This window comes from Eulemur rufifrons, chromosome 7 (genome assembly GCF_041146395.1).
Source record: "Eulemur rufifrons isolate Redbay chromosome 7, OSU_ERuf_1, whole genome shotgun sequence".
Classification (NCBI taxonomy): domain Eukaryota; kingdom Metazoa; phylum Chordata; class Mammalia; order Primates; family Lemuridae; genus Eulemur; species Eulemur rufifrons.
Window position 1 is genome coordinate 223,447,185 of NC_090989.1, and position 15,530 is coordinate 223,462,714.

Here is a 15,530-nt window from a genome sequence, read left to right on the forward strand (position 1 = left end):
TCAGGTCCTTTCCCGGCCGCAGGCAGCTCCCTCACCTTCTCGCAGCAAGACCCTCTCGTAAGCTGGGAACTTGGTGCTAACAGACACCACGGCCGTCAGGTCTTCCCGACTCTTCCTCAGGTTCTTCTTCACCCCGGATCTCTGGCCACGCATCCTCCAGAAATCCGCCCTGTCCCCAGCGTTGTCTCTCTGGGCGTTCTGGACACTCGCCATTTGTTCAGCTCTGAGAGAAGAAACCACAGGAAGTAAATCTCTAAAGCCAGAAAATGTGGCAAATGTGCACATCATGAACCAAATCTAGTCAATTTGAACTATGAACTCAGATTAGAGAAGATTCGGCAATGACAATGCAGAAGTTTCAGAGGGTGGGGAACACGGGGACCTTCACTTCCAAACGGAAGCAGCAAAAAAGCCAGAGGTAGCTCAGTAATAAACATGCTAAAGGTGGCTCATTCTGAGACGCAGGCATACAGTAAACACACCTGCTAAAATACAGGTATCTGTTCTAGGGTCCCACGCTGGCAGCCAACCAGCAAGTGTTCACTGGGGTACATGAGCCTCCCCAAGGACCAGGCACACGGCAGGGGTGACCTGTCTCTGAAAGGTGTGCTGTGTGCTACAGCCGCTCGGCATCTCCCTTGTACGCTACGCAAGGCGGCGGACGCTCCTCGGGAAATCACTCAAACACAGCCAACGCGTGATGCTGCACACAGCAATCCAACTGGTGGCCATTTACAGTTCAGGCCACTCCCCGTGAACAAGAAGTAGACAATGACAGATAATAAAGTCATGCAGGGTTTCCTTTTGGGGAGTTCTGTTGTTTGTTGCAGGGAGAGGGATGAAGAGGGGTGCATGGGAAGTGCGATCTCAGATACCTGCTTTTGTTGGGGATTAAGCCTTTCTCCAACTCGTTTCCGATCCTCACAGCCAGCCAGTGGCCCAGTTTGCCGTCATACAGAGTGTCCACCACTCGGAAGACCTCCCCCCTGGTGAAGGCCAGGCTTTGTGGAGTTTCCTTCTCACATTCAAAGTGGCTTCTTATAAAAAACGAATCCCCTCTGCCACAAGCCAGTATGTCTCTATACACTGAAAGGCAAAAGCATTGTTTGCTGCATTTGGCTTAGCTAAAGATAAAGCGATCGGCTTCTCCCATGTCTGCTCAACTCCTCTACCTCCTGTCCAGGCAGGGCACAGGCCCTAGGGGAGTCTCAGCTCCGATAACTAACTGTGAGTTGCTGCAATGGTTAACTTTATGTGTCAACTTGATTGGGCCAAGAAATGCCCAGATATTGGGTCAAACATTATTCCTGGTGTTTCTGTGAGGGTGTTTTGGGATGAGATTAACATTTAAACGGGGGGGGGGGGGGGGGGGGGGGGGGGGGGAGGATCGAGCAAAGCAGACTGCCCTCCCCAATCTGGGTGGGCCTCAGCCGATCAGTTGAAGGCCTGAAGTGAACAAAAAGCAGCAACTCTCTCAAGCAAGAGAGAATCACTCTTCCTGCCTGATGGCCTATGGACAGGGACATCGGCTTTTTTCCCTGCCCTTATGCTAGAACACCACCATTGGCTTTCCTGGTTCTCAGGCCTTCGGACTTGAACTAAATCATTGGCTCTCCTGGGTCTCCACCCCACCGATTCAACCTGCAGATCTTGGCACTTGCCAGCCTCCAAAAATATGGGATCCAACTCCTTGTAATAAATCCCTTTATCTTCTGTTGATTCCAGTATCTCCTATAGGCTCTGTTTTCTGGAGAACCCTAATACAGTTGCCAATCGATCTCTGCAGCAGACAGGGAAGATACTACCAACGTCCACTTTGCAGACAAGGGCTGGGAGGTGAAGCAACTGTCAGACAGGTAAGGGTTAATGTGGGCACCAGCAGCAGGCACGGTCCTTTGCATATGTCACATGGAAGCTCAACAATACCTCCAGGCGGAACTTAAGGAGGTATCCCTGTTCAGAAAAGCAATTTTATTCCAAACTGACACACCTAGTGAAATTATTTCAGGAGGTGCACAGAAAACATTTTTATGGAAAGTTAAATGGCACCTAAATTTTTTCCAAACACCTGTGACCCAGGAATTAGGTGTCAAGATCCACTTCAGTTTTTTTAAAAACCCAGATTAGCCTATTCTGGTCCCAAGACACCTCGGTCATCCTTCCCCTACCCACCTCCCCCCAACTAAATTAAATGACCAAACTTGCTCACCATCAGCTCGGCTCTGAGCTAAAATGGTCACCATTTCACCTTTGGGGATCTCTAACAGGTAGAGAACGGCGTCCTCCCGAACCAGCCCTCTGAAATCCTGTGTGTTCACCTGATAGGAGGGAAAAACAGAAAAAGAAAAAAATAAAAAAAGTTTATAGTAACGGGCCACCTGAGAGTTTTATTTGTTTGTTTTTATCGGGGTCTGCTGAGAGCAAAACCATGATGTAAAGAAGTCCTCAGTGTCTCTACTCAAGCCCTCCACTCAGCACTTTGCTATGGGCTTCCGCTGTGTGGGCATCACTCCACCTTGCTGCCTCCCCACACTGCCGACCACCTCTTAGGGACAAGCCATTGAATCAAGGACTCATCACCAGGGCAGACTAGAATTTCTTGTGGTTGTTTCTGTCTCCCTCTCTTCCTTGAGTATCCCAAGAAGTGGCCAGGAAGGTGATGTACAAGTATGAAACAGACAACTATAATGCAATAGGGAGTGGTGGGGATTGTGGCAAATGAGCACGCTGGCCCACCCAGTATTCATGCTGTTTTTAAATTGGTTCAAATAAAACTCTGCAAATAAGAATTCTGATCAATTCTACCTTTCTCCTATACCTTCTATCACCTAAAAGGTGTTTAACATGTATTTATAAAACTGAAAGTTGTTTATAAAATTAAGGAGTATTAGCCTTATATGGTAAAATTTTAGTCTAATACAGAGCCTTGTATTAAATATATTTAAACTTCCGACCCGCACATATTTCTGGCAAGGAGCCCACAACATTTATTTCCCAATGATTGAATATGGGACACTGTAAATAGTTTTTGGAATATGAGTTCAAAAGCAAGTAAAACTGAAATGCATCACAAAGAAAAAGACATTTTGAAATCATAATTCTGTACCTTTAAAACTATTTTAAAATAGAATTACAAATAAGCAAAATGTAAGTTATTTTAAAGTGCCCGATATTTTAATAATATATTATAGAAATGAAAAGAAGATATAGAATTCCTATGAAATATTTTCTTCAGTCATTGAGAACTATAGAATCCTTTTAATCACAAAGTGATGCTTTATTATGGGGAAAAAAGCTATTACTAGTTGAGCCTTAATTAAAGCCAAAATTTTTGATTAAGTAGGCATTAGACTGAACCTTATTTGGTGCTTTTAAAATAAAGTGATTTGCTAAAGCAATCAAGTTAACTTTTCCTTTGAAACAATATTTACATTTAAGGTACTGTCATTCCTACCTCTCTGTCCCTCAGAGACAGAGATTAGGGATCACTGCACTTTGATGTCTAATCCTTTCTCGTGCCATTTGCCTGTCTACAACTGTATCTATATATGGCCACATGTATGTTTTTGCATGCACCGTATATGCTTATATTTGTTTATTTAAATAAGACAGGGCCACAGGGCTGGGGGAGGATCTTGGACATCCCTTTGTCCATCTCTGTGACCATGTGAGACTGACCTTTGATCAAGCCAAATACTGTAACAGTCAAAATTAAAGCACATGTGGTAGTTCCACTTTAAAAACCACATGGCTAATAATCAAACTCTCAAAGTTTTTTTCCCTTTTTTCCATCCCCTAAAAGTTTCTGAAAGAAATGACAACCCTACCAGACATATAATAAACAAAAGGACATTCAAACCAAGTAGGAATAAACAGAAGCACATGTATCTGTTACTGATAAGGCACATATTCCACCACAGCACAGCACACTCGTGCTTTAGTTCCGCACGGGAGGGTGTCACCTTTACAAAACAAAGAGTCATGCCTAAAAATCTGGCAACAGAAAAATGTGATTAGCATCTGTACATGGCTCACTTCATATATTCAACTTGGCTATGAAAAGGAACACTGAAACAAATTAAAATGAAAAAAAAAGCCGGGGCAGTACTTTTATATTCAAGGTTAGACTGTACAGTCCTTTCCAATAAATATCCCCTTTCACTAGCTATTTAGTAGTCTGCAGGGTCTAGCTGTGTCTGCTGCGAGCCTGGAAAGGATTCTGTATCAGCGACAACTTGCAATTGTGTAGCAGCTTCTCCATCCTGGTAGGCAAACTCAATCCTTTTCAAACCTTTGGAGAACTGAGGACTCCCTTTGTAGTCAACAGAAAATTTATTCGCACCCAAGAACGAGGACCACCTATTATTGCCTGACCTCCGTACAGGATTACTGCAAAAGCAGCGAGTTCCCACACTTGCTGCCTTGTTGCCCCAGTGATAACAGGAAACACAACACTTTCATAAGTATGAGTGCTGAGTACCATGACTTTTTACCCATTGAAGCCACTCTCCCTATCTTTGCTGACGACTTAGAGAGGTCTGACTGCCGAGCTCCTACGGGAAGTCACTCCTTTTCTTCACGAAAACTGAGAAAATCTTTTTTTCCCCCTGCAATACAAATATATCTCATTCCTGAACCGTAATGAGCAAAAGCTCTAAGTTTCAAGCTGGCTTTCTATGGCCTCACACTAGTTATGAAAAATGTCCTTTCTTCTTCATTAGCATATTTCCCAAGAGTAAATCGGTATTAGCTGGCACTGGGATGGGATTTTTAAAAATTTTTTTTAATTTTTTATTGATACATAATAATTGTACATATTCATGGAGTGCATGTTATATTTTGATACAAGCATACAATGTATAAATGATCAAATCAGGGTAATTGGGACATGACTCACCTTAAACATTTATCATTGCTTTATGTTGGGAACATTTGAATACTTCTAGCTATTTTGAAATACAATAAATTATTGTTAACTATAGTTGCCCTATTGCACTATTGAACACTAGAACTTTTTCCTTCTATTTAACAGTATTACCCATTAACCAACACCCCTTCATTTCCCCTACCCACCATCCTTACCAACCTCTAGTAGCCACCATTCTATTCACTACCTCCATGAGATCAATTTTTTTTAGGTCCCATATATGACTGTGAAAATGCAATATTTGTCTTTCTGTACCTGGTTTATTTCATTTGAAATAATGTCCTCCAGTTCCATCCCTAGCATTTGGTGAGAGGTGTTTCCTAGGACCATGCGGTACCAGGATGTTCACTCAGGTACACTCAGTCTTCTAGGATCCTGACCAGAACCAAGCAAGGAGGGTCTAGGGTTTCACTGGAAAGCTTTCACGAAGCTCATGATGAAGATTTGTCCTTCATCTGCTCCAGAAACGAAATCTGAACTACCGCAATGAGGCCAAGTGCCAAGAAGGAAGGGGATCGCCTCTTTCTGTACTTTGCTCCCTGGTTCCTAATTCTGCAACTTTTTTTCTCCCCTCTCTTTGGAGCCTAGAAACTCTTACCAGACCCTTTTGTTTATTACATATGGACATTTCACTAAAGTTAACAAGGAAAAAACTCATATATAAAAACTTCAAGTTTATAGAAGCAGAAATTCCAATAAAGACAATTCCCTGGCATTCTATATTTTTATAATAGTAAGATACTTGATATTCTTGAAGTTTATTCTGAAGTCAACAAAGAATGCATCTATATATATATCTCTCTCTCTCTCAAAAAATATCAAAGTTATCACTTTTTACTGCTTTAACACCAATAGATTTTACAAACATACAGTAACTTAAAAAGTACCAATATTTGATTAATCAGGAATTCCCTTTTCTGGACAATTTTAGATGTAAATAACATTGAGTGGCAGCTATTTGTTCTCTTCCAATAAGAAAAAAGAATGGACATCGCCCTTCCTGCTCTGTGCCAGGGACTCGGCTGGCTGCCTTGTGCTATCTCCTCTAATCTTCCCAGGGTCCCTGAGAGGCACGTATGCTTATCCCTGCTGAACAGGGACAGAAATCCGAGTCTCAGGGTGAGCCAGGGTCACAGAACTAATGAGAGGCTAGAACAGGATTCAAATCACCCAGTCTGATGCCAACACCCACCTTTGTTCAGTTCTAGGGCACTTCCCTAGGAGGGACACCAGGCAGGGAGAACACAAGGAAAACCCGAAAATTAGGAAGACCTTGTAGAAAGATCTTACTTGTAGGCCCTTAGTCAGAGTTAATTTTTTTTTCTTTTTTGTTGTTGTTCATCAAACCCATAAAAATCTTGACAAGGGTTTTAAACACTACAAATTTCCACAGACACAGGGGTGAGTTTTAGGTCCCAGGACTGAGAAGATAGGAACGCCCACTCTAGGAATAGAGATCTCATTGCTGGCCGTCAGCACACCTACAGCTGGTCCATTTCTACACACTGGACCGCTTCCTCCTCCCTCTGAAAGAACACTGGAAAAGCCCACTCTTTCCAAGTCACTTCTAGAAACAAAGCCGGGCTTTTCTTACCTTCAGAATCTGGTCTCCTTCTTGAAGGCCTTCCTGATCCGCCGAGGTACCCTCTTGAATGCCAGCGACAAATATCCCGACGTCATTGCCACCGGCCAGACGGAGGCCAACACTGTCTCCCTTCTTGAACCTCACCATTTTGGTATTAGGGCTGCAACAAGTTCAGTTTCGGGAAGAAAAGATGGGAGATACTTCTTAAGGAAAGCCTGTTGGCTCCACATAGCTCTTGTCAAATAAAGACACAGCCTGGGTCCAAGGAAGCAGGATCCTAACCCAGGAGGGTGCTACTCTTGAACACCACTGAACCAGGGTTATTTTTCATGCTTCATCAGTTGCAGAGCCCTGTGCCGCGCCTCCCCCTCCCCCATAGGCTGGGACCGTCTCATCCCTGCAGTCACTCCTGGGCACCACAGTCTAGCAATACTGCACCTACTTGGGAGTTGTTTACCTGGCAGATACAAATATTCAGAATAACTTTCTGGAAAAGTAGCCAGATAGACAAGCAGACAACATTAACATCACAGAGTTCACCCACTTCCACATTTTGCTTTTCCTACAAATGATCCCTCTTTCTCATAAACACTAGCAACAGGGGTTGGTTAAAGGTGGCTGATAATGTGCAAAATCACCATCTGTAGGTTAAAAAACACCATTCTTCTGGATTTCAGTTAAGGAGACAAAGCTGTGTATGAGACGAAAGGGGGAAACAGAGAGAAAGAAATACATACCCATATATTGCTTCATCTTCAGGACTAGGACGAAGAAAAGTTCTCGGGGCTGCTTTTGGTGGAGGAGCTGCAGATTAAAACACATCTCCTGTTATCAAACTGGACTAGGAGGAGTTTGTTCTAAATATAAAGATCACAAAATCCACAATAAACTTAAGTCTATATCACATGCTCCCTATATATCATCACAAACAAAAAGAAGTCCCTAAGGTGAAGTTTAACTCTGAGGCATTGGCACGTGCCAATGGTTTGAGAAATGAACCACTAAAACACAAGATGCACAATCACACGTACAAGAAGATAGCACTTTTTATAACTTAAAAAATATAATAATGGTATCATTTTCCTATAAATATTTACGCATATAAAATTATGATAATTGTAGGGTAGCAGGCGCAGGGTTGGATGAGATTGGGATTGAGAATGAGAGACAAAAAAGACCTCAACTCATCAAATATAACAAAATGTGACCAATTTTGATGGCATATAGAAAAGGCTTTTATTTTATATCTTTTCAATGTTCAGAGAGAAGAGGGCCTCTCCCATATATGGGAAGGACTTTATATTTCTCTCTCTCCTTCCAGCCACCCTGTGGAATTAATAAGCACACACTTCTGAACACAACTGTTGCAACTAAGGGATCTTAAAGCCTCACTTGGGGGTTCCTCTTGGTATCGGGGTTCCTTGTTGGTCTCCGTGACAACCGCAGCTGCAATATCCCCCGTGGACTTGAATGGAGTGGGTGTGGCGCCCATCCTGGACAGTCTGCTCGGTGTGTCCTCTCTTGAACTTAAGCACAGGTCACGTGAATGTCTCATGAGGTAACAGATTCACAAACACACAGGTGTGTACACTCACAGTGACGTGTGCCAGGAAAAACAGACATCCTCTTACCTTGGCCTTTCCTTCAGCTTCTCATTTGAGGAATGATAGTCATAGTCGGAATATTGCTGGCGTCTCTCCTCTGGAGAAAACGATCGGTTTGACTCTATTTCTGAGATATCTGGTTTCAAAAATAAGAGAAGACTTTCTAATCAAATATTTAAGACATGTACCAGAAATTATAGTATTTTCTGGATAGGAAACACGGGGAATAGAAGAGAGGCAGACAGTAAATGTGCTATTAGTCTTAGTCTTTCCCTGGGGAAAGAAAACTTGATTGTTTCAAGGGAAAGGCATTAATTAATAAAGAGGAAGCCAAATTCAGAATTGCGTATTTCTCTTTTATCCAACTTTCCATCAAAGCAGCTATCGAAGAGTTGAAATTCAATTATTGCATTGTAGACATATACATTCATTCTTACCAAACAGATTAGTGCTTCTCAAACTTTAAGGTGCATACAAATGTCCCAGGGATCTTGTTAAGATGCAGTCATTGTGGGGTGGGGCCTGAGATTCTATACCTCTATCAAGCTCCCAGATGACTCTGATGCTGCTGGGCGCTGAGGACCACACTTTGAGTAGCAAGGAAGTAAACTAAAACCCCTAACATGCTGAGATTATTTTCCATGCTTCTTTTGTTTTCCTGCACTGCACCCATAGCAGTGAATGACTTTTGATACACTGAAAACTAAAGTGAGTTTTAAGGTTTTACAAATAAATTCTTTTTTTAAAAAATCAACAAAAGCCTATTTTATGATTTGAGAACTTAACGTTTTCTCAACTTTTCTGCACAAAACAAATAGTATAATAATAGGATATATTATGACTACTTATTTTTATTGGCAATTTTTACAATATTAAAATGTTATCCTACCTGTAATTCATACTCAAGTAATGACTACTGGTCTTTAAAGAGGGGTGGCACAGATTGCTAACTATTAATAATAAATACCAAAACATTAGCCATTTTGATTCTATTATAATGTCTATCTGTTTTAGCTGTTGTACAAACTGTCTTCTCTTTGTTGGAAATACTAATAAGCTGCTTTTAAAAAACCACACAACTAAGTACAAGAATGAGCAATTGGCAAATGTATAAATGTTATGGTTAGTTCACATTTTACTAACAAGTTTTGCTTTTAGTGGCCTAATTAATTGTCCTCTGGGAGTTCACAAGTGCACCAGAATTTCATATTGGAAACCTAATTTCAACAGACCCTTTAATAAGCAAATAACAACCAAACACTGATCTTCTGGGATTAAAGTTTAAAAGGGAGGCTTTCATGGGAAATTTAAATTCCCGCTGGACGGCTATGCTGAATAGAGATAAGAATACAGAAGCAACAGCTTTCTTTACCCCCAGTCAAGCTCACAGCCTCTTCCTTTACCTTCTATTTCCGAGTCACTGTCGTTTAAGGACGGGATGTTGATGAGGGTCTGCTTGCTGTCTCTCAACACCACTAGCTGCAGTTTTCCTCTCGACTTTTCTATCAATTTTCGAGCATCCATTAAAGACATGTTCTCAGTTACAGTTCCATTGATCTGTGTTTATGAAGAATGGTAATGTTATATGCATTACGACTATTCCCAGCAAAGCAGAAAATTCATATTTTCCCTGACTAAAAATACAAAGGTTTTGCTCAGATATTCAAACAGACATGTGCTTTAGGATGACTGACTAAAAATGAATTATCCTTTAAATTAAATATAATCCTGCATGCCTGGATCACAAATACAGGTTTAAGTTACTCTGCTAATTTATTTAACGTCCAAGCTCAAGACGATGGTTTGGTTTACTACTGGAACGTGTTTCTTGACCAGAGAGGTTTACAAGAACTATTAAATATTCAGCATTCATATACCACCAATTCTCCTTCTCACCTTTCCTTAGTTTAGGGCCTAGGAACCTAAACCTTAAATAAACAGGGAAGAAGAAAGTAGTCATGGAGTTTGTTTGTTTGTTTGTTTTTCTGACATTAAACTGTTACAAACCTCCAAGTCTGGTTTCTCTGATAAAAATCATCTCACTATGTTCTCTTCTGGCCTCTGCATTACTACTGATGCCATCACAACTGAGTTTCACCGTATTAGCACTTGAATGTGGAAATGCAGGCTATGAACTCCAGCACGCACACTACTGTTCTCTACCCTCATCCACCCACCTTGAGAATTATGTCCCCTTCGTGAAGGTTGCCGTCTTTAGTCGCCAGGCCTGTTCTGGTCATTTCCTTGATGAAGATCTGGCTCCCAAGCCGGAGACCATACTCTAGGAGACAAACACAGAAACATACACCTATGTCATCAAGTTGTTCAGAAAACTTGATGACATAGGTGTCATCAAACCTTAGTCTGGTTTTCAGGACTATTTAAAAATATTCATAAAAAATTAATTTTGTGGATAGGACATTCTGTAAGATAACTAGCCTGGACTCTGAAAAAAGTCCGCGTCATAAAAAACAAAAGAGGTAGGAGCACTGTTCTAGATTAAGAGACAAAAGCCAAACACAATGCATAACCTTTCATTAGATCCTTGATCCACTGAGGGAATGGAGAAAGGAGAGTGGGTCACATTACTTTGGAGTAATCTGAAAATGAACTATACTATTTTAAAGTGAGATTAATGTTACTTTTGTTAAGGTGATAATGGCATTATGGTGATGTAGGAAAACGTTCTTATTCTTGGGAGATACCTGCTGAAATATGTACAGGTGACGGCTGAGTTGCCTGCAACTGACTCTCAAGTGGTTCCAAAAAACCCTCTGAGCGAGATAAGGTGGGTGGGAGGGGAGGGGAAGAGGGAGAAGGAGGAAAAAAGACACCAAATGTGACAAAATGTTAACAACTGGTAAAACTAGGTGAAAGCTATATGGGTATTTGCTATAAAATTAACACTTTTCAAATAAAATGTTGGGGAGGAAAAGACAATTTAGCACACCTTAATCGGAATGTTCTGCTGACAGGGAGACTGCCCACAGGAAGGCCCTGCAAATAGCACAGTATAATCTATAACAACTCAGATCATGTGGGGTTTGGCACCAACAGAAATTCCGAGTGTGAAGAAAAGGGTAAAGAAGCCAGGCGCAGCAATTAGTAAAGCATTTAACAAAAACCAGCATAGCTTTGGAGAAGTCTATGGACTTTGAATTGCTATCAAAAGAAAAAATACTGTATTTACTAAGTATGCGTACTTTAAAAGACTTTCAATGCTGTTCAGGCTATTCTGATTTTACTTATTAAGCTTGTAAAATTATATATTTTAAGGATGAATTTTGGTTATTTTAAGAAGCTACCACAACCTAGCAGGTTTTCAAACAGGCACATTTAAATTTTTTTATTGTTCTGACTGAAAACCTTTTAATTACAAAACAAAGTAACTTCCTACAATACAGGAAAGGTATGAAGTAGATATAAAGATAAGTTTTCAATGACTCACAGTAAACCTGTCAGCACCAGATCTTACCACAATGATTCAAAGTGTTGAGGCCCATCCCCCACCCCTTTGGGAAGCCGACAGTCAAGGAAGGCGGAAGGGAAAGGCTGTCGCTACCGTCATGGACGAAGGCCCTCTGCTGCTCAGATGGCCTCACAGCCCAGACAAGCTTAAGTGATAACTTCTTTCTGGTATTAGCAACAATTCCTCTATCCTCTTAAAAACTGCACTCTTATTATAAAGTTTGCAAATAGACTTATTGGTGTGTATACAGGCATTTCTTAAGTGACGAAAAATAAACCAGCTGACCAGCGTTAAGACATTTACAAGCAAGGCAATGTGGTGCCCATGAAATGTGATAGCTGGCCATAAGAATTCATCAAATGTAGGTCTTGCCTACTGTCAGATTTCTTTAAAGATTAGATCTTATGCAACCCTAGCCAGTGATAGTTAAGTTATTGCGTAATCTTAGCAAAGGGTGGCAAAAAATATTCTTTTAAAAAGTAGAACTTTTTTTTTGTTTAATGATTTCCAAATCTGACAAAGAAAATGGCCAAGAAAGAGTAAAATGCTATATCACAAAAAAGTATAGCCCCCTTTCCCCCTGATTTACGAAGACCAGTCATGATTTAGACAGTCTCTTAGGACAGATAATGTCTTTTTAAATTGTGGGTTGCAATCCATTAGTGGGTCTTAAGATCAATTTAGCAGCCAGGTGCCGTAGTTCATGTCTATAATCCCAGCACTTTGGGAGGCTGAGGCGGGAGGATTACTAGAGGCCAGGAGTTCAAGACCAGCCTTGGCAACATAGTGAGATCCCATTTCTATATAAAATTTAAAAATTAACTGGGCCTGGTGGCTTGTGCCTGTAGTCCTAGCTACTTAGGAGACTGAGGAACAAGACTCACTTAAGCCTAGGAGTTGGAGGCTACAATGAGTTATGATCACCCTGTTGCACTCCAGCCTGGGCGACAAAGCCGAGACCCTGTCCCACAAAATAAATAAATCAATCAAATTAGTAAGTTGCAACCAGCCAGTTTTAAATGTAATGAAATATAATGTAATGGAACCTCTCAGACTGCATCACACAGCAGAATAACCACTGTTCCATGAAACTTCTGTTCAAATTTTTGATATGCAGGTACATCCATGACTGTCTACAGATGTGGTTCTCTCTGTGATAGGAGGGGGAAGGGAAGGAAAGGGGGACATCTGAAAGCAGTGCCTTAGGTAATTCAAGAATCCAGGGTGGGTGTCCGATAAAGTGGGTGTTAGACCTCTCTGAAGGGGATCGCAGGCCAAATTATCTTTCTTGAAACTTCTCTACAATCCACCTTTCAATCTGGATGTAGGATGGTTCCTACTCTGCAATTCTTAGGGATTAATGAATGACTATCTCATTACAAATGGATATAAAGACTCTGTGAAATCCTTACACCTCCTGAGATGCACACTCCTCAGAGATAATGCAATCTCAACTCTCACCTTTACTCTCTTGGACTGGATTCCTGGTATCCCATTATATCCCTGCATCATTCTTCAGTTATTACCACAAGCACCTAGTTACATAACTCAACTCATGAAAAACTAAGGAAAGCAAACCCTCTCATCTGACAGGCTATTAAAATGCAAATCCCAAACCTAAAAAGCAGGGAGTCTCTCACTTTGCATTCTCAGGGGCTCTTTATGTTTTTTCCTCTTAGAAGGGGAACAATTAAAGAACAAAAGGAGACGAAAGATGTTATATGTTACAAGGAATTTTAAAAGTCAGAAGACAAGAACTGATCCTAGAAATAGCTCAACACTAGGCTCAAAAGCCCTGTTCATTCACCTGGTTTACCTATCACGTATTTCCAGGGGAAACAGTGGTTGAGTTCTAGCTCCACCACTTAACTTACCGGCTTCAAGACATGGGCAAGCTGCTTCCCCAGTCTGAGTTTCAGAATCCTCACCCATAAACTGCAGGTGCTACTAGCTTCTCTAGCTGCAGGAATTTAGTGAATCTTGGATGTGATCGAGTGTGTGTGCAACGTGGGATGGGCAGACTGGGCTAGAGCCTGCCCCATCTGTGGACATGTACCACAAATCCCTCTGTACCATGGTATCTCTCACCTGTAAATCAGAAATGGAGCCTCCTACCACACAGGGTTCTTGTGAGGACTAAATAATGGAATATGTATTCAGCATGGCCTCTGGCATAGAGCAGAAATTCAAAGGTTAGCCAGAATACTGTCCTCTCCTGTGGTTTCTCCAACTTGAGATGCCTCAAGGTCACCAGGACAGCTTATCAACACATATAGTCCAGGGACCCACCCCGTGGTTTCTGACCCAGTAGGGCTGGGCCGGGGCCTGAGAATCTGCATCTCTAACGATGCTCTGAGAACCAGCGGCTTGGTAGTTCAAGGCCAAAAAGCTCAGCAGCCTTGGCTCTGCCACTGATGGCACAACTTTGTGCAAGTCAACGAACCTTTCTGTGCCTTAGTTCCACTGTCTATAAAATGACGATACAAGAGTAACTCCCTCCGGATGTGGTTTTGATATTAAACTAACAGTTATCAAACAGTTAGGTCAATGCCGGCAGATGTTAAGTGCTACATCGTCACAGTGCTTTTCTTCCGGCACCAAGCATGCCTACCTTCATTTGCTTTGCTTTTAGTCAGAAGGACCCCGATGGGCCTGTCCGGGTCCTGCTGGTCCGCGTGCCCTGGCCGCCCCCTCGGCTCGGGGCTGGGGCTGCGGGAGCGCAGGTGCTCGCGGCTGCGGGCCACCGGGTACCGGGCGTCGCGCTGGGCTCTGCGGCCGTACTCCGCCGACGGGCTGTAGGCCCGCTCGTAGTCGGGGTCGTAGGCCTGGCCATAGTCCCGGTCGATGCTCCGGCCGCGGCTGCGGTCCCGGTGCTGGCGTGACCCAAAGTCGTCGTCCAGACCCCGCTCCAGGCTGCGGCCCCGGCTGCGGCCCCGGGCGCGCTCGTAGTCGTGGTCCAGGCCCCGCTCCAGGCTGCGGCCGCGGCTCCGGTCCCGGCTGAGGTCGCGCTCCCGGCTCCGCGCCCGCTCGTGGGGACGCCCTCGCTCGGGGCTGTCCTCCCAGCTGTGGCTGCGCCCCCCGTGGCTGCTCTGCCGGCTCCTCTCGCTGTACCCACTGCGGAAACTTCTGCCGTCAAACTCGTCCATCACCTCAAAGGCCCGGTCATCGTGATTGAGGGCAGGGCTGCCATGCAGCGGGGCCACCTGCACCTTCCGGGGCCTCTTGACCACCTGTCGTCCAAACAAACGCAATGGCAATGCGGACACAGGACAATCACAACTGAATAGGGAACGCAGTGGCCAAGAGTCCTGGTTCCAGTAAAACTGTGCCCCTGGCCAACTCACTAAGGTTCAGGTTCCTCGTCAGGAAAACAGAGACAATAGAACTTCAGAGGGTTAGAAACAAATAAGACTCTGACTGTGACGCTTGAATTAAACTAATAATAATGATACCTCCAAAATCTGCTTCTACTGAAGTCTGAAAAGCCTCAGAGGCCTAAATCACTATTATAAAATTCAAATGAAAATCCAGAAAGTGTGACATTCTATATATAACTGCCCAGAGGGGAGGGGGGATGAAGAGAAGTTGATTAATGGATACAAACGTATAGTTTGATAGAAGAAGTAAGACCCAGTGTTAGATCCATAGGGTGACTATAGTTTACAACAATCTGTTGTGCATTCCAAAATAGCTAGAAGAGAATAATTTGAATGTTTCTGGCATTAAAAAAAGACAAATATTTAAGATGATGAATATCCCAAGTACACTGATTTGATCTTTACAAATTATATGAATTAAATATCGCACATACCCCAAAACTATGTATGTCTATCATGCATCAATTTAAAAATTGTAAAAAAACAAGTCAATGACTTTAAAAAAGTGGGGGTGGGGCGGGTGAGGGGCACGGGGAAAGAGGGAGCCTTCTAGATTATAAGGGGCTAA

General features: G+C 42.6%; 1 protein-coding gene across 8 annotated transcripts in view; it reads right to left on the reverse strand.

Annotated features, from left to right (window-relative positions):
* Nucleotides 1-15,530, reverse strand: part of TJP2 (tight junction protein 2) — an 87,898-nt gene that overhangs the window by 15,636 nt on the left and 56,732 nt on the right. For all 8 annotated transcript variants that reach the window (XM_069476432.1, XM_069476435.1, XM_069476436.1 and 5 more), the window contains exons 5-14: nt 14,197-14,815; nt 10,294-10,397; nt 9,520-9,673; nt 8,144-8,252; nt 7,905-8,038; nt 7,250-7,316; nt 6,522-6,672; nt 2,210-2,318; nt 876-1,086; nt 36-223 (exon numbers count right to left, since the gene is read on the reverse strand). In XM_069476432.1, the coding sequence (XP_069332533.1) occupies nt 36-223; nt 876-1,086; nt 2,210-2,318; nt 6,522-6,672; nt 7,250-7,316; nt 7,905-8,038; nt 8,144-8,252; nt 9,520-9,673; nt 10,294-10,397; nt 14,197-14,815 (1,846 nt within the window). The remainder of the gene's footprint in view (nt 1-35; nt 224-875; nt 1,087-2,209; nt 2,319-6,521; nt 6,673-7,249; nt 7,317-7,904; nt 8,039-8,143; nt 8,253-9,519; nt 9,674-10,293; nt 10,398-14,196; nt 14,816-15,530) is intronic.